A 19,755-nucleotide genomic window follows, 5' to 3' on the forward strand; every position below is an offset into this window, starting at 1 on the left:
TCAGTAAATTCCACCAAGTATCGCCGGAATCCAAAAACTTTATATAACGATGGTTCACATCGTAACAGGTATATCATAAATTTACAATTTCACACGGAAACGTTTTTTTCACAAAAGATTGATGTTTCACCAAAAAATACTATTTCATTAATGAAAATCTCTGTCTTACGTTATTAATTAGATTGCTGGTTTTATTTTGTCCATATTTCAAAACAAATATTCATTAATATTCTAACATATGTACTACGACAATGGAAGGTATAATGTATCTATATCCCAAGATAATAGCTCGAAATAATCGCTCGCTGATAGAATAGACTTGATTTCACAAGAAATAAAACGGTAATGGAAACAGATTCAGACTCCAGTTTTTTTAAATTAATCTATCATAGTAGTTAAACCAATTATTGTGTCCCCTTTCAAAAGTTTACCAACCTGATTTAATTGATCAGCCGTATTCATAGATTTGGTAGATGCAGTAACCATGCTTGCAACTCTCGAGAATGCCAATCCGTAACTGAAATAAAGTGAAGTTATGATAAAAATCCGTGATTAAAATCGGTTAAATCGTTCCATCGGAAAAAACAAAAAAATTCAACACAACAAAGAACTTGGATATCAATATGTAAATTCTTGTTAATCATTTTCAATGTGCTGAGCAGTGACCGTAACTTTACTTCGGTCTAGAAAAATATTCGCGTGAGAGAATAAGGAACTCTGAAAAAAACAGAAATTTGGTCTCCCAATATTTTTTTGTACTAAACTTTTCCAGGAAGAAATATTGGTACGCATTTCACTCACTAGCTGAGAAGTTGGTCCCAATTGTCTCTAAGGAAATCGAACGCTACTCCACTTCCCAACGGGTTTTCAGCAACAGCTGCAAAAGCTCTGCTTCCATCTTGCTTTCTAATTCCAGAACTGCTGTCCAGAACTCCATTGAGGTACCTAAAAAGTTCAAAAGTTACATATTAATATGCTTAGCAGGAACCAACGGGTAGAAGCAGTCACGAATTGGTAATATGATGTAGGATGACGCCGTGAAATCTTTGTTTAATGATAAGAAATTAACCACAAAAAATACAGAAAATTGTTTACTAAAAGGCAGCCATCAAGGACGGTCAAATTCCTTGAATATTACCAGAGAGTAAGTGTATATCCTTACTCTATGATATTACTTAGTGCAGCGTAAAAAGCAAACCTAAAATAATATTCAAACGAAGACTTAGAAAAATTTGGAATTATCCGGTGGATCTATATTTGTTCGGTTACGATAAGTTAAATAATGGCCTTCTGCCTAGCAGACCATCTCAAATACGATAAAAGATAAAAGAAATCGTAAAATTTTCATTCCCGGAAGAATTAATGCTATCATCACAGTCAAATGGTGTCATAACTGGAGAAAAATATTGTTTCTCGCATTTTGGTTGAATCGCTAAGGTACATATGGTATATGCAGTTAATATGAGGTTGGGTAGACACATTTCCTTGCAGAGGAAAGACCTGATTAGGTTTCTTCAACCTGTCAAGGCAGTCCGCAGAGACAAGAAACAAAGTCTGTCTGATGTACGCCTATAGATAATATAGAAATTACAGATCAATGATAGAATTTGACCAATAATTCCGTGAAAATTTAAAACAATTTCCACTGTTACTTACTTATGGGTAATGCGATACGAATTATGATAAATATTGGCATTAATACTTCAACATGTAAGTTTTGTATCAGTTTTTAATCGATAAATTGGCTTAATTCGCCCTCCCCCACGAAGTCATATCAGTACATATTTCACAACCCATTACGCCCATTCGGCTTTCTTCTTATTTTCTACTTTCAATGACCCGATGAATGTGGTTTATCCAGTCGATATCGCAGATGTGATTGAAAAAAAGTCGTCGAGATAAGTCAATGGAAAGAGAGGCAGTAAACCACTGCTTGCTCTCCAGTTTTCACATATTTGCTTAGATTTTAGGAGCAGGTATGGAATTATATGTTATTTCGCCGAAACTTTGATTCATCTCGGAAATTTAAAGCCAATTAACGTCTTCGGCATCCACAGAAAAAAAACAAATTGGAATACTCAATGCAGTAAAAAAGAGAAAAATGCGAAAACGTATCGTGCACTGCCTATTGCTGGCTATAAAATCGGAGGGTACTGTATTAAGACCATTAATAGATTGAAAATGGATAAAAATCTCTCATGCAAACGTTTTTAGGCCAACATCAACCATGAGTCATGAGTATCCACCCAAATAGATGAGCTCACTGGCTGAGAAAAAAAAATATCGGTTATATTTGTTTTTGCCGAAAACATTTTGAGTCAAATTTTCAAAAAGAAGATATAAATCGAACAATTGGTGGTTTCCCCAGCAATTATATCGAGTGAAAATTCTTGCACTCGCCTCCTTGTCCGGAACTGAAAGGTTGACGACGCAAATTAAACAGTCCACTAATTATATTAAAAATTACTCGACACTATCAGAAATGAACGCGATGACGAATTTGGACGTTGAAAATTCGACTATGTTATTAAATCCAGTTCTTGACGTGGAAGAGATATCGAAAGCTTTTCACGCATGTTATTAGGCAAGTAGGTTCAACACTGAACAATCCAAAACAAATACTTGTCTTGTATGCGATCAACGAAATGTTTTGCGGTCTTAAACGACATCCATTTAGGTTGAAAAGCAAATTTATAGTACACATAATATGGATAATCCCATTCTTATATTTTTGGTTTAATTTTTTCGCGCCAAAAATAATAATCGCTAATTACCCGAGTAATAGTATGGTCACCTCTCGAAATTTAATTTTCATCGTGATTTTTATGCTACGGCGAAGATTATATTAGTTATTTGCTAAAAAAATATATGCCATGAGCTCGTACTTTTTTCTCATTACTAGAAGGACTTTCATTGGAGCTTTTGTAAAATTGTATGAACATTTAAAAAAAATCCAAAATATTTCGTGCTATACGTATAACACGAAAACCAGTCGATGAGGTAGAAAAAAGAAAAATATTTTTAAGATATTATGAAAATGTCATACACTTCGTTTGTTCTACGAAACTCATTTATTCTAGTGGATTCTAGAAAACCAAATTCTTGACGTCGATACAAACTGGCCAGTTCTGCCAGGCTTCACTTATTTTCATGTTCGTTTAGCTTTGGAATAACAAGTAACTTTGCCGCCTCTTTGACTTATATAGGTGTTTTACAGGTATAACGTCCACGCCATCCACATAAAAACCTCACAAATTTTAATATTCAAGTAGAAAAAGAAAAGAAAGCAAATATGTGTCGTGGATTGCTCTCTAGAAACTTGCTACGATGACTTCGGGGGGGACATTTAGTCCTATTATTATTGAAAACATAAAAGAAAACTTTAAAAGACTTTGCTCGAAGAAAATAATGGCAAAACGAGGCACCCAATGGCCCTGCCTTAAGGCCTGGTTACACGGTACATTAACACGTACAAGTTAATGTACGTTTGTGTGAATGATTTTGGTGGACCGGAACGGAACATGTACGAATGCATGAACCAAATTAGAACAGGTTCTATTTTCCGTTCATGCATTCGCACAAGTTGGGTGGTACCACGGTACATTTTCGTGTTCATTCACGCGTTCATACATTTAGACATTAACCCGTACGTGTGAATTACCTCGAGGAAGTGGCGGAAGACTCACTTTTTGAGCAGGTCCATCTCCCGGGTGCAGCCGAGCGAGTCGAGGAGGACTTCCCTCTGCGTTCCCACCCCAGACGACAGGTAGCGCTGCCAGGCGAAGTCCCACTCCCGAGCCGATCCATACTTGATGCCGGTGCAGTACACGACCCGCTGCAAGTCGGCAGGGATTCTGTGATGATTCCAAGATCCGATATTGACGAAGAGAGAGTTACGGGGTAAAAAAAAATCGATCATTAGCCATCGCTGAATACACACAACAATGGAACATCACGAATGCCGAGCGAAGATCATACATTACCATCAATCAAAAAGGTTGGGAGAGGAAACGTCTGCTTCTTGATTCATTAGACTAGAACTTCGGAGGTTCAGTGAGGTAAGTAAAAAAAACTATGACTTAATAGAAAATGGAACAGAAGATGCTGGAAAAACAGCGACAAGAAAAGTATATTGATGATTCATATAAGATTTTACTTATCAAAACCATGTTATTTTTTGATAATTTATACACGTCAACAGCAGAAGCAGCGTAGTATAAAAAATGATGTGCGCAATACGCTGCGAGAATAATTAAGGCGAAAGGTGATTGTCCCTTTAAACGATTTTCCAAATTTGAGCGATGAGTGCGATACTATCCACGTGAAACCTTCGCTAATATATAACAGTCACTGCATTTTTTCTGTCTAGCTTATCTAAATTAACATAAATTCGAAATTGTAAGTCACTGAAGCGAGAGAAACTACCGCTGAAATTTCAAAGAATGCCGCGACACAAGAATTAGAGAATCAATTCCGAGAAAAATATCCAAATACGTTTCATAAATCAATAAAAATCGTGACACCTAAATAATTAAAGGATGAAAAGTTATTAAGTAGAAAAATAATAGGTTTTCCTCTCTCGAATAATCGGATTTTAAGCTTAGTACCTTTCAAGTTTTCTTTTAAATGCAATTTTAAAATTTAAAAATTCGAAATCTCTATTAACAGTTTTTAGGCTTATTTGATTTAAATAACGAAGTCCTGAGCAAGTTAGCTTTAAAGAACTGCGATTGTAGTACAAGTTCCTTTACTTTTGTGGTCCTCAGTATACAAGTCTAATCAATTCATTGCACTCATCTATATTCTTGTGTCAACATTTCCAAGTTTCACTTGATAATGTAAAAATTATTTTATATCCTTGATTTTGAGATTCGTAGACTTACGAAGAAGAAGAAAGGCAGCTGAATTAGCTTCCTGGATCATTTTCGGACGTCTGCAGGAATAAATGACATTAATTATCGCAAGGGTTGGCACAACTATCCTTTCTCTTTTTGAATCGAGTAATTACCAGTCGCAGGTCGGATTGGCAAAAGATGCTTGATATGATGAACAAGTGAATATTGATTGATTCGTCATAATTCGCATATCAACGTCAGTCGTTAAAAGTTGAATCCTATGGTAGATAAAAAGTCCTAATATCTTTCGCACGCCTCTAACGAATTAAAACTGTGGAGCTGAAATGAATTACTCCATTCCAGTACAAATATTCTATTACCAAAAGATACTCAACCACCAGTAATGAAATGGAATTTTCCAAAAAGACGAAATATCATGCTGATAAAGAAATGATGGTGATGATTATAATTTAATTTTCAAAGAGGAAACACATCTTAGCGTAGAAAACAGTGCGGTATATCACGAGAATGCAGGAAAAAAAACAAGTCAACCAGAAAATGGCTACCTTCCCTTCATTTTCAGTTTTTTAAAAAATTTCAATTGAAATCATTCGTAAGGTGTCTCCTGGACATACTCTTCAGCCAGTGAGATTTATTGAAGAAATTGCGAATGCGGAAGATTCTCTCAACGCAATGCCAATGTATTTTCAATTTCAATACGCTAGTGTGTCACAATGTAAGTTTCCGAAAATATCATCAATCAAAAACATTTTTATTGACTTTATAGGGTTGAGTGGGACAAAACTTTCCAACTAAAGGAGGAATGCAATCCGTCATGACATGAAATTTGTTTCCTCACGATTAGGCTTTAGAGTTGATTCAATATTCCCGCAATCCCGTACCTTATTTTCTATTTCATTCCGACAGCGATTTATGAGGATTGTCCACGGACGGCGTTTGTACAAGATAATTTTGTGCCTCCGGCTGTAATTGCGGCGAAATTGCAGGCAATATCCTTACTTTGCGTGAGCTGAGTCGCGGAAATAAATGAGAAGTGAGAAAGACGAACTTGCCCCGTCAGAAATAATTGGCAAAAAGGGATTGATTCCCCCCAGAAAATAAAGTGGGAATAAGAATTTAACAGTAAGATTTTTCCATCATCTAATGATCAAAATTGAGCTATTTGGTTCAGGTTTGTCTTATAAAAAACTTAACATCCCAACGTTCGCCTATTGAATAAAAAAAATTTCGCTGCTTCAAATATTCGCTCCAAATTAGATTTTGCAGAATAAGCAAACTTTTCAAGTTTTAATGACCAGAGCTTTGGATACCTGCCCTGCGCTCTCCACTTATTCGAAATTAAGAGGCTCATTATTTACAAGATAAGCATTGGAAGTTGAAGGTAGACTCGTATAAATTTTTCATTCGTGAAATCTTCGGAGGGGAGTTTTATAAGGGAAGTAAAGATGTTCTCCTTCTCATGCATTAAGCCCGTTTTCCTAAGAATTTCGGTCAGCAGGTCGGAAAATGCAAAAATTATAAAGTGCAATCATAGAAGAATTTTGTGGAAAAGAAAATTATGGTATATAAAATGCAAAAATATTCGTTGATCTTTCCCAAGATATTCTATATTATAGGTAGTAAATTGTTGTACCTCTACGTAATTCCTGTTCTAGGTTTTACTTTAGGATTATGGCCTTCTATTGGCGAGGTAGGGACTTTGGGTTCGTTAACTTCCGTGGCGCCTTGGTGATAATTAATACCTATCAGCTATAAATCGTCTGAGGTCTGGTATGCGTACACAAGTGTTAATATGGTGTATCATAAACTTTTATTGGAGAGCCACCTTAAAGATTACCGTGTTTTGAGCTTTTCCGGATATTACGGGGTGAGGCCGCCCGCCCCCGACTTACAGCCTCAGTTTTTTTACGAACCACTGAATGCACGTTTAGTCACCGATTCGGAGCGCTTTAAACTAGTCGAAATTTCTTACAGTATTAATAAATTGGAGTAATTTCACAATATTTTTTGTATTACATTATCTACGGGGGAAATGAGGGAACGTTAACAATAAGGGACTATTTTTTTCTCAAATATTTCCATGGCTGATTCAGCGTTAAGAGTGCATATAATGTAAAAAATAAACAAAGCTGTGCGTGCAAATAGGGAAAACGGTAGACAAAGAACGGCCACAACATTATTTTTCGGAACGTTCGATGTGAATTTTAAGGCCTCTTTCCTAAAACAGGAATGATCGCATAAAAAAACACGAGACCGAATTCGATATTTTAAAAAAGAACTTAAGAGGATAATTTTTTAACGTTACGTACGGCTAGGATAATGGAGAGCGTAAGATAAAGTTCCTGAGCAATGGTCGTTAAAATGCTTGTAAAGTTGGTCCATTCCGCAAAATCGGAGGTCGCGTGGCTAATTATGGAAGCTAAAATTTCTCCCTCAAGGTTTCTTTTTAAAGCCGAGTAGCAGACTCATTTAGCTAATACCGCCATAAGTTGTATGCAGTAATCTCACCCTTAAATCCTTACTTCAGAGTCATGACTATATTACCCGCTTCAACTACTGAGTACCAATTTATCTGAGGCCGCGAGTTAGCATTTATTCTAGAAGCTTGGTGTGAGTAAGGGCAAAAATTGAACTTCAAATTTTTTAAAAGACCAACGTCAAGTTATACTGAGTCTCGTCGTCATCACTGAAAGCTAAAGGGGACAATTCTCTTTGAAGTTTACGATTTCTTTATGCATGAGCTTTTCAGAACTTACGGTATGGTAATGAATGAAAATATCAGGATGTACAGCGAAGATCCTTTTCAAAAATTTACTACTAGGATTTCAGCTATGAAAACATTTTCTCAGAGAAAGTAATGGAGTAAAATTTTCATATCCGAGACGGAAAAATATGTTTACAATAGTGTGTACTATGCACACTGATAATTGCAAGGAGACAGTGAAAGACTGGTAAGAAGGTAGACTGAAGAAACGACCGATTCAATTTCAAGGAAAGCCGCGACGCAAGAATTGGAGAATTGATATCGAGAAAAATATCCGAATATGATTCATCAATTGCAGAAAATCGCGACACTTAATATTTAATGGATAAAAAGTAGTACAAATGAAAAATTCGTAGGTTTTTTCCTCAAATGATGGGATACTTGACTTTATTTTCCATGCAAAAAGCAATATGTTAGGAAAAAAGAAAAAGTACGAGAGAATGAGCGGGACGAAAGAGGGTCGTCTACTCTAATTTTGCGGTTTCAGTAAAATTTTTACATACGATATCCACTTGTTTTACTTAAAATGGAGCAATATCTATTCATCTAGGGTAGAATGTGATAAATACATGGAGGATAGGGTTGGTATGGTGGCTAGTGTGTGGCTTCACTGGTAACTCATTCCATTCCGTATTCATTCCACTAATTCCATCTTCACTACCGTGCCAGTATTTGAAATCTGGCCCTCGGCCAGATTTCAAATACTGGCGCGGTACTGAAGATGTTTCGGTTACTACCCGATCCCTACTTCGTGGATGACACCACAAGTACAGCACTCCGTCCGTCAGATGGGACATTTAAGCCGTGGTCCCTTTATCATCTCCTTTGAAGAGCATGCAAACGCCGACGCCTCTACCCTTACCTATGGCGCAAATGACGCAAGTTTTCGGAGCTACTGCTCCATAAAACTGCCTGTAATTTATAGGGTGCTGCAGGAAGACTCTGTAATACTTCAGGAGGTGGTAGGGGAGAAAATATTAAGCAGTTTGTGTCCATAAACATGGGATCGCAACTCCTTTGTTATTGAGCTATGGCAACGCAAACATTTTTGAATGAACTTTGCAGTTACCATGAAAACGGTTTTTCTTGGGTATACATCCTTTTCGACATTTTATTTAATACTCTGAATTTTAATGACGTCAGATAATGTAGGTTGGACGAAAATGTGCGATTATAATTTTCTGAAACAATTAATTTCAAAATGGGTTAGATTGCGCAATCGGATAGCTGTTTCTCGCTCAAATCTCTCGTTTACTAAGTTCACAAATTAATTGCTTCCTTAACCTCCTCCCTCCTGAAGTATTTCAGATTCATTCTGAAACACCCTGTATGCTTACAAAAGAAAGATTCGAAAGATGATTCACTTCCGTTTTTAGTCCTACTTACTGTGAGGAGGAGTTAAGCGCTGCTTGCCCTTTGACCGGGGCCTGCGTCATCCAGTCTGCGTATCGGGCCTTGGCCTCGCGCACGCAGTCGGCATCGCCCCAGTAACAGGCCCACTTCAGTGCAGAGGCCCTCTTCAGCGCCACCAAGTGGTCGCCGTCTGCCGTCCAGCCCACGGAATCGATCAGCAGACGCGATACGTTGAGCATGACACCCTGAAAATCGAATGCAATGAGAGAAACGGTAGTTTGGGATGGGATGGGCAAGCAACTGTAAGCGGACAGTATTGTGCTCGGAGGAAATCTATACAAGAGTACCCTTGATGGCAGCACAGTATGGAGCATTAGAACCCAAAATTCCTTGTTTTTATAGAAGATAGAAACAGTTAGGAAAAGGTACACATATGTAAATATGTCCTGGCAATTCACTTTACTCGTGAGTATTCACTTTCATGAAAATAATATTTCTAATCGAAATAAAGGGCATAAAAACAAAAGCTATCGTTATAATCAGTCAATAAGACCACTTAGACTCAATACATGATACCGTACTTTGCCTTTTAAGGCATTGGTCAATATTTGACAATAAGGAAATACATTCAATTGTAAAAGAGGCAGATAATGGCAGAACACTTTACATGCTGTTCACTCAGACGCGAAATCACAACTCATTAAATGAATGCGATAGGTAAAAGGGAATAATGAGTTATCATGAAAACATCTCCCTCATTCAGCCATTCAATCATAATTCAAAATACAAAAATCGCGTTAATTACCGCCCACTTTTTGTGAGATGGTGACGCAATATCGATCTATCCACTCTTTCGGGAAGAACCTCTCATGGAGAGATGAAATCTCTCAAAGCACTTCAAAAATTAAAAAAAAAAACAATAACAAAAATAATAGGAAATGATAATAATTTACGAAAATTACGAGTAAATGACGGGAATCGAGCATAAAGAAGGAGAATTGCCGCAGCAAAGCCGGAATTGTCGCCACAAGGGATGATAAAGTGCCAAGGCAATTGCCAAAGGATGTGTAGGAAATGCAGACACAGTGTGGGCATCGGGAGGTTTACCTTGAATTCATCATAAACCGGGGAACTGGTCAGCATGAGATCCAAGTAATTCAGTGCTCGGAACGTGGAGACCCACGGCAAGTAGTCAGTGTCCTTGGTAAGGGTCAGGAATAGGTCGAGGGCCCGGGCGTACGGCAGGAGCCCGGCCCTGGCCAAATTCAGGGCATCGTCCATCATTTGGGATTTGGCCATGGGCGGAATGACAATAGAGCCTGTCTCTGCTTGCTCCGCCAGCTGATTCTCGATCAAAGCCCAGTTATCAAGGTCATAGTTCACGCGATACACTCCTGCAAGGTTTATACAGAGAAAAGTATGACCTTTGGATGACCCAAACAAAAATCCTTGAAGTGCAAGATAGGCCAAGGAAAGGAGCTACCCACCAAAACCCAGAATATGCGAAAATCACACGCCCGTGGCTTAGTTTGTGGCGAGCTCTGCCCTCAACTCTCCAAATTATCATAAGTGAGTTAGTAAGGGAGCTGAATTTCATCGCGGTTAAATTAAAGATTATTTATTTTAGATGTAAATTTCAGAGCCTTGAGTTTTCCTTCTGTCTGTACCTACTCGTGATGATAACACACGAAGATGCTGTTGTACATGGTGGAGCAAAATTGCGTCACGAGATTTTAACCCAGGATAGCTAGCTGATGATATCAGGAACCAAAATTACTGAGGATGTTTAGGTCTAAAATGCACCATTGTTAAACTACATAAACTTTGAGCCAAGCGCTCCGATTGACCACGTTGCCGCATGCCATGGATCTCCAACTCCGGCAGGCAGAGCATTCGAAGTCCAGAGTGTCCGACAACAGCGCAAACTCGCGGCCAATGGGAACGCTTGGCTCAAAGTTTCTGTAGTTTAAATATGGTGCGTTTTTGACCTAAGCATCAGTGGTAATTTTATTTCCTACTGGCATCAGCAACGATTCCAACGATTTGATCCATGGATTTTTCTTTTTAATAGGAAAATCCACCAAAATCGTTGGCACATAATGGCTGATGCCGCTACTATTTTTTCTGCATTATTTGGAAAAATAAAAAATATATGCAATAAATCTACTACGAAGTGAAGCCTAATTTTATTTAATGTATAAAAATATCTCCCGCTAGAGTTCAGTAAGGAATTTCCATGAATGCATTTCTCTAAAAGTTAAAGCTGAAAAAGAACTCACGTACTCCATAATTATCAACATTACGACCGTTTTGGCTAAAATCTCTTTCTCAAGTGCGAAGGGGAACTTTTCTACTCCTTCGTTAGGTCTGAGCGGCCTTTATGCATCAAAATCACTCTAAAAGAAATAAAAAGACGCGTAAGTTCATTCATTAGCCTAGTAGCATGATTTATTAATAGATATGTACAACTTAATTTCAAAATGTGTGAACCCGAGAATGGCCGCAAAAATGCACCATGTAACCACCCAATTTGCGCAAATGCATGACCAGAAAATAGAACCGATTATTTAAAATGCATATTTATTTCATTCATTTGTAAATGTTCTGTTGCGATCCACAAAACTATTTATGAGATCATTTATTAACTCGTGCATGCTTAACGCGCACCTAGGATTTGAATGAGTACTAGATCAGCAAGTTTTGTTCCATTCACAACGTTAAGAATTACTGCTTCTATTTTCCTGACGATGCCGAATGTATTGTACGATGCAATAACGAACAACTGATAGAAAAATATAAAGCCACCAATGTCGCTGTTTACTCACCAGTCTCCTTAATGTTGAGCAGCATCCAAATCTTTCCCTTGGGAAGACCATTGATGGTGGTGGCTTTGCCTTCGTCGGGGCGCATCCACAGGGCGGGTAGAGTGTTCTCGAAGTTTGGATTGTCCTGCGTCGTGTACGTCACCGGAATCCACCATTTTGGCACCGCCTTGGTCTTGTCGGCTTTGTTATCGGCGGTGATCACGAAACGTTCCTGTTTGGAGTAATAGGAAGGGCTCATAGATATGGTTCGAAACCTTTCCCAGAATTGATGGGGAGTAGCTACATTATTTTTCTTTTGAATTTTATTATTTAAATAATTTTCTTCCTCACAAACAGTAATCCAATGAGAGTAAGAGCAATACGAATTCCACCCGCTTGCGACGAGCGGTCAGGAGAATGCAGTGACCGTCCTGCTGCTCTATGCACTGCAAAATTGACGAAATGTTTGCCCTCAAGAATCACACAATGGCCATAGACAAAGAGTATGTAACCACTCAGTCATTCATTTTCAATCCCACAATTCATACATGGCGATGGCATGAGGATTTAGGGTGGACATAGATGTCTCAAATTTTTTTGACCAATTAGGACTGCTGATTTGCGTTAGGGCAACTTTCCCAGAAAAATAGATTTTACCGATCCGCCCTAAGGTATAGTCACAAGCACGGAATTGGATAGTATTAAGTGAGGCCCCAAAATAATTTCTGGCCACGTATTTGCCGCACTTTACCCCTGATACAAGCCACATACTTAGAGCCCATGGTATTTGTATGGGGTATATTATTAGGTGAAACACTCCGATCCTAAAAAAATTCTGGTTACCGCTTTGCTGATGAATGTGATGACTAATCCTCGTTATACTTAATTTTTTCAGTAATGCTGAGTAGAATATAAAGAAAATATTATTGAATCGCAGGAAAAAGGAATGGTGAGGAAGGTCTCCAGAACGAGGGATGAAAGAATTTGAGAAGAACGAAAAAAGTAAAAAAGATACGCAAGTGGGAAAGAGAGTAGAATATGAAAAAAGAACAAAAAGAAATCGGTTGAACGAAGAAGTTACGTTAAAGAAGCTCAGAAAGAATAAGAAACCGTAATTAGGGGTGGAACGAAAGTATAAAAATTTGAATTTCATGAAAGATTTTCTCGCTATTTTCTAGCTTATGTTTTTATTCATCTTTATTACTGGAAATAATTCCGATAAAAATCGCCCGAACAGAATATCTGGAGTTGAACCGTTCCGAGTTAATCCGGATTATCCACGCTTTTCTGCATTTGACGGCTTTAGTTAAAATAAACATGGGAACAATTACGGAGGCGAAAATCGAATTTCCTTTGTTCTCGACCGCAATCAGCGCTCATAGACTCCGCCACTAAGTAAATATTAGAAGAGGGATCGTGGAAGCTGCGCGGCAACCGAAAGCTAAGGCAACATTGAAACCACGTGATGCTCTGCTGTGATCCCAAAAGTAGGTCGGAGACGGTCAATTCAAGCCTTGAAAAAATCAGGTGAAAATAGAAGCCCGATTCATTTTGATAAGAGCCCTCAATATAGTGTAAATAAAATATTCGCGATAAATACAATCACTACTACTATTTATTCAATCATGTTGTAGGAATTAGTTGTCTTCCTAATTATGGAAGCGATTTGGTGTGCAAAGTCATGTCACCTCTGAGTTTTTGAATACTCACAGCAGGTTAAGTAGCGTAAAACCAACATAAACTCTCTTCAATTATCTCAACTAATGGTGATATTTTATGGATACGTTTTTTTTACTCCGCGAAAGAAAACCAACCGCGCTACTTTAAAGTGGGGTAAAGAGCAACGATAGGGGTCCTTACTCCAACTGCGACTCAAGTGGTGTGCAAGGTAATTCGCCGATTTCTCGCGAATAATGTGGCTGTTGTGAATACCAATAACAAAATATCACCTAAAACCGCCTCTATTGCGTGCTAACATACATAACATAAGTTGAATTCCAAAGGGAATAGTTTCCTTAGGAATTCAACTTATCTTTTCAGAGGATTTTCTTTTTTCTTTTTCAGAGGGTCTTCTTGTGAGGATTTCTTTGCCAAGGAAATCTCTTTTTTCAGTGAACGAGCAATCCAACTAAATCAACTTGAGGTGCCAACGACGGTCAAATGATCTTGAGAATCAGACCTAACATGTATGAAACTCAATCGACACATCAGCTATTTGCATTTGTCGGATTGAGCCCAATGCCTTCTATCTTTCGCCGAAAGCTTTTGAAAATTAAGCTGCTTTCCCTCCATGCCGTGAATTTAGTGCGGGTTTCAAAGGTAGGAGATGAAACTGTACTGTCAATGGTATTATCCTGTGAGTACTATTATCCACGTCGGTGGGCGTATCGGCCTAGTGCTCGCCAACTCTCTGGATTTCTCTTTGGATTCGTAATTACATTTTTAATTTGAATAAAAACCCACGCTTAATGTAAGATTTAACTTAACAAGCTGAAGCGAAGGAAAAGGATTTCTTTTACGTAATGTCCAAAGCGGCTCACCTCCATCTTCTTCCTTTGAACTCCGCGCTTAATCCTCAAAATGAAACGAATTTCTTGTCAATGGAGCCGTGCGGTAACGACCTAACAACACTCTATGCTATGCTCATTTTTGAAAACTACCGCAGCTGAGATGCAGTCCAGATTGCACCCGCATATATCACCATCGTCCCATTACGAAACCAAGGAAAGGGGAGTTTTCACATCCACTAATACAAGAGAGTTGTTTATTTTTTTAACTACTTTAATTTTGGATGTTCTTTGCCGAAGCTTCAATTAAAGTTTTTAAACGTTGGTTGCCTATAACCCTGTCGATTTCTGTAACAATAAAGTCTGTTCATTGTCTGTCAGTTGGCTGTTCGTTCCCTGTTCCCTGACCAAGAGAGAACAGGCAGGTGACTGTTCGTAGAATGTAAATTGGAACGCCTTGTCTGTTCCTTGTCTGTGAGAAAAGGGCTACTTGTCTGTTCCCTCCCTGTTAAGAAAGCGGCATTCTCTGTTCCTTACCTGTTGGACCACAGACAATGAACAGGCAGGGGACTGTGCGCTGTCAGTTCATTGCCTGTTTTCTTAGGTTGTTTGTTCCCTGTTCCTTGACCAAGAGAGAACAGTCAGGCGACTGTTCGTAGAATGTAAATTGGAACGCCTTGTCTGTTCCTTGTCTGTGACAATGTGGGAAGATGGTTATTTGTCTGTTCTCTCCCTATGCGCATACTTTGTTCCTTAACTGTTCGCTGTTGCTAAGTTGGACATAATAGACAAGAGATAATTGATGTTAAAATAGAATTAAAAGTTGAAATTTATTTGAATGATTGTAAGAAAAACTTTTATTGTGCTTTTCCACATATTCCATTAGTTATAAAAATCTTGAATAGTTGCAGAAAAGCAAGCTTTGTCATCATTAACAGAACAACCACTACATCAACAAATATTTCACATGCCTTCATCAAAGAAATATGTACTTCCTTAAATTAATACAACTCGGATTCTGCACTATGTCAATATAATACGTGTGATTTTAAAAGAGAAACACGCCTTTGAAGAATATTTATGAACACGATGATTTCACTTCTCACAAACAAACCTACAAGAAAGACAGTCCTCTGACAATGTTTGTTGGTTCTTATTGGCGACGTAACGCACATACGCATAATACAAATACAATACAAATATCAGTAATTCAAAAACTTAAGAGACACAATAAATTATTAAATAAACACACTCAAGAACAAATATCACTTCACGACTTTCACTATCACTGAATGGATGCACGAATTACTTAATTCGTCACTTATCGCATTTAGCACAGGTTAAATAATAATCAAATAAATAACTGTTTTCTCCGCAACCAACAACTTCACCACAACACAGTCGACCATGTGCTCGTAAACTGTCAGGATAACGGTATCGGTTATTGGCGTCATTGTTTGCGTTTGCTATCTTCTATAGGTAGGTAGCAGCACCACGCTATCTTTCCGTCCTTGTTGAGAACCTGTTCACTAGCTGTTCACTGTTTTCTGTTCGTACCCTGTACCGTGAAACGGACTATGAACCGGCCCTTGCCTGTTGACTGTCCGTTCACTGTTGTCTGTTCGTTCACTGTTGTCTGTTCGTTCCCAGTCCGCTGAAACCACAGAGTACATACTCTTTGGCTGAAACATACGGCCCCAGCCTGTAATTGGCGAAGTAAAGTATTTAACGTGCGTAAGCCGAGCAGATAGCTAATATAATTTGCGTGCTCACTTCAATAACCGTCATCCGTGGTTGATGGTAATCGTGATAATGAATTCAACCGTATATAATTACTGTTTAAGTAGATGATATTTTCTTTGGATTCAATCAAACTTCCTTGTACTCAATTAAATTTGGATTAATCCAAATTGTTGTCCAAATTCCGAAACTTAAAACAATTGTTCGTACGTTGTTCATAATCTGTTCTCAAAATCTCCAAAAGGTTCCAAACTGACAGCGAACAGGCATCATTTTTACGTAAATCGATAGTGTGTTTAGTGTTTGTTCACTGTTGTCTGTTCATTCCCTGTTCGGTGAAACATACTACCAACCGGCCCCTGCCTGTTAAAAGCTTGTTCACTATTGTTCCCGAAATGCTTGTTGCCCGCCTGTTAAGGAACAAGCTGCAAACAGAGTACAAACTGTTGGTAGGCTGTTCGTAAGTTGTTCCTACTTGTGAGTGACCCGAGATTGTTCGTTGGCTGTTTATACTCTGTTCACTAATCTCCAACAGGCTATCAACAGACTTCAAACGGACAGCGAACAGGCATTGTTGTTTCAGAAATCGACAGGGAAGCAGGTGCCGCGGCCACTATACCCATATAGAGGACTACTTTAAGAAAAAAAAACAAATGCAATAAACAATTGGGCCGAAAAAATTTTCGTCCAACACCTTATTTAGTTTAGGTATCATCTAAGCTTAGAAAATCATTATGAAAAAACTCATCAACATGTCTCACCTCATAATGAAAACTCTGAGAAAAGATTAGCTGATAGGAGAATTGAGTGGAGAGCTGCGTCAAACCAATCTCAGGATTGTTGACCACTGATGATGATATCTACGCTTACACCCATTGAGAGGAATTCCTCCAAATATGTTTCCTCTTCAGAATGCTTCCATGTTTACGGAAACAACCCAATCTACTCATGGAACTGGGAGTTAAAACAGACATGAGGCGTAAAGGTTAATCTCCATATCGTGGGAGATACATCGCTCATATTGTACCTGCACAAGACAGAACATTGAGGAGCCACCAGAATTTCCCCTATGTAAAGATTACAGGATATCAAATATAACAGTTTATTTATATATTTTCGATGTTATCAAAGATCGATCATATAAAAGTAAACAATTGAATATACTATTTTGTCACCTCACCAGCGAAAATTTGCATGTTTAAAAACGCCGATGGAATTAATAACAGCTATTTAGATGATTACCGTAACATGACTGAACAATCGGGAAGTCAAATTAAAACTGAGGAATTCTATATGAAAAATTCGCCTTGACCGCGATCCCGGTTTTTATTTTTGAGGGAATTTTTTCTCTGACTTTTCCTCTGGGGATTTCCGCCGATTTGTGAACTGCGGGTCACTCCGTAAAGTTATCACAGTGACTCGTCCCGGTATTCTATAATCATAGAAAAGCTTCCCAACGGTGGGCGACTAGCACGAATAAATGCTCGCTTGGTTAAAATAAGCAAAAAATTAAAGCAAAAACTTTAGAAAATGATGATTTAACAGCATTCGGCTGTTTATAAACAATAGAAACGCGGATTGCATTTATTACTATTACAAAGAGGAACTGCAAGTAACCCTACGCTCGGCATTAAAGGCGAGTTTATTCGTATAGTTATCCCTTCGCAATCTTGATTTCTTCTCTGCAATTTCATTTTATAATAGCCACGGTGGTTTTTACCCATAGATGTAATTCTGCATGAATCCACGCTCAAGTTACAAATCACAAATCACTGAAGAATAGCACTGAAGTAAGTGCCAAGGAAACTTCGATCCCAAGAAATTCTACACTAATTCAAAATCAATCAAACCGTGCACTCTTTTTTTCATTATTTACCCACGTTACCGGACGACTTTCTCCATGAGTGCCTCAATGCACCCAAAGGCATTGTAATCTCATGCTACACACTACCAAAGGTTAGTTGTCCGACAATTTTGCATATAAACTGCCTAGAGATGTAACTTAGTCCGTACGACAGATAACGTCTCCGATAAGAGTAGATTAGGGGGAGTGGAATGCGTAGGAGGAGTTAGGGAAAGGAATGGAGAAGCAAGTGAGCACATTGAAGGTGGATTGGCCTAACATGACACATCAGCGTAGACATGGGATCCCTAAACTAATCGGACAATCGACTCTACGTGGAGCATCGAGCTGGTATTAAAAAAACTCCACGTCTTCTCATCGTCAACGCTGTAAAATTAGGGAGAACACTCCCTTCATCATTCACTAAAGTGAATAACCGGAAGCCAATGTGACTGCATCGAGTAGGCCCCAGTCTTTGCTGCAGGCGCTTTAATTATGCTTCCACTTATTTATTGATTTTCATATATATCCATATAGTGGTAATAAGCGCAGAGCAATCACCTTATTACAAAAAAATTTCAATAGAATATTTGCAGACGCGAGGAATAACACTAAGTTCGGAAATCGATAAATTTTAGCATCAAAATAAATTGCTCTAAACAGCCCCAATTATTTATTGCATCACAGAGCAATGTGGATATATTTGCCGCAATATACGTTGAGTGGTGACTTATTTAAATCCACGTAAATGTGGTGTGTGAAAGCACATGCAATGGCCCACTGGATATCCTCTATCAGTGGCGCAGTGAGGGGGAGGTTTTCGGGGATAAACCCCCCCCCCTCAAGAGCTCAGAGAGATTTCTTAAGTTTCATCCATTTCACCTAATTTGATTAATATTACTTATACAATAGCAGAGATGCCGACTTACAAAAAGTATTGGGGGGGGCCCAAACCGGGGATCTTGCCCCGGGAAATTTTATAAGTAGTGAGTTTTAAGTTTTTTAAGCATTTTAGGAGAGTCATATGATCAACATTAGAACCCTGATAACTCGAATCTCGATATCTGGACACTCCGGGGAAAATCGACAAGCCTGACACATTTCTTCCCCACACCCATAACGAATTTTTGAGGGGGGTCGGGCCCCCTCACGCCCATGGAGTCGGCGCCACCGTACAATAGTGTAAGCATGAATAAAATATCCCTCAGAAGGCCGCTCACCATTTTGAACCATTTATCCGAAAATTTTTCTAGGAGCGGCCCCCCGCACCTCCCGCTTACCCTGGAGGGTATTCCACTCCCTCAAACACCCCAAAGTTTTACGCCTAAAACCCCCCTAGCAATAATTCCTAGCTGTGCCCCTGTCCTCTATTGTAACATTCTTGCTCGAGGAATCCAAATTAATTAAAGTCATATGGAATTTTTTTCCTCTGCAATGAAAGCCTTCATCATAATCGTCGATGATACCATCCCACCCGCGATAATCGTCAACTTTCCAGTGAATAGACCCATCCGTTTCCAAAATTCGTGCACTTCCGTACGCTTTCGCGATGACTGCACCTGAGCTCACCTGCGAGAGAGAGGCAGAGCCGTCCTCGTAATTTCGGGCGACGTTGACCACCGGGAAGCCCGTCTGCAGCGTCCATGTGTCCATCACCTCCTTCACTGTCATGTCCGCTGGGAGGGAGCCGTCTTGGTGCGCCTGAGTGGTCAGCGATGCCCACAGGTCGTCTTGGACGGCGTTGCCGTAGCTGAAGGCGGTCAGGTAAGACTTGAGACCCGCCCGGAACGTTTCCTCTCCAAGGAAGTGGTTCATCATCCTAATGATCGATGCTCCTGCAGGAAAAATAACAATCGTACCAACAAAATGAAATTTATCATAACCAGTG

General features: G+C 38.9%; 1 protein-coding gene across 6 annotated transcripts in view; it reads right to left on the reverse strand.

Moving 5' to 3' along the window:
- LOC124170324 (aminopeptidase N-like) overlaps nt 1–19,755 on the reverse strand; it is a 299,534-nt gene that overhangs the window by 652 nt on the left and 279,127 nt on the right. For all 6 annotated transcript variants that reach the window (XM_046549064.1, XM_046549049.1, XM_046549058.1 and 3 more), the window contains 7 exons: nt 19,437–19,702; nt 11,799–12,009; nt 10,081–10,367; nt 9,007–9,218; nt 3,687–3,854; nt 802–945; nt 436–517 (listed from right to left, as the gene is read on the reverse strand). In XM_046549064.1, the coding sequence (XP_046405020.1) occupies nt 436–517; nt 802–945; nt 3,687–3,854; nt 9,007–9,218; nt 10,081–10,367; nt 11,799–12,009; nt 19,437–19,702 (1,370 nt within the window). The remainder of the gene's footprint in view (nt 1–435; nt 518–801; nt 946–3,686; nt 3,855–9,006; nt 9,219–10,080; nt 10,368–11,798; nt 12,010–19,436; nt 19,703–19,755) is intronic.

This window comes from Ischnura elegans, chromosome 1 (assembly GCF_921293095.1).
Source record: "Ischnura elegans chromosome 1, ioIscEleg1.1, whole genome shotgun sequence".
NCBI lineage: Eukaryota > Metazoa > Arthropoda > Insecta > Odonata > Coenagrionidae > Ischnura > Ischnura elegans.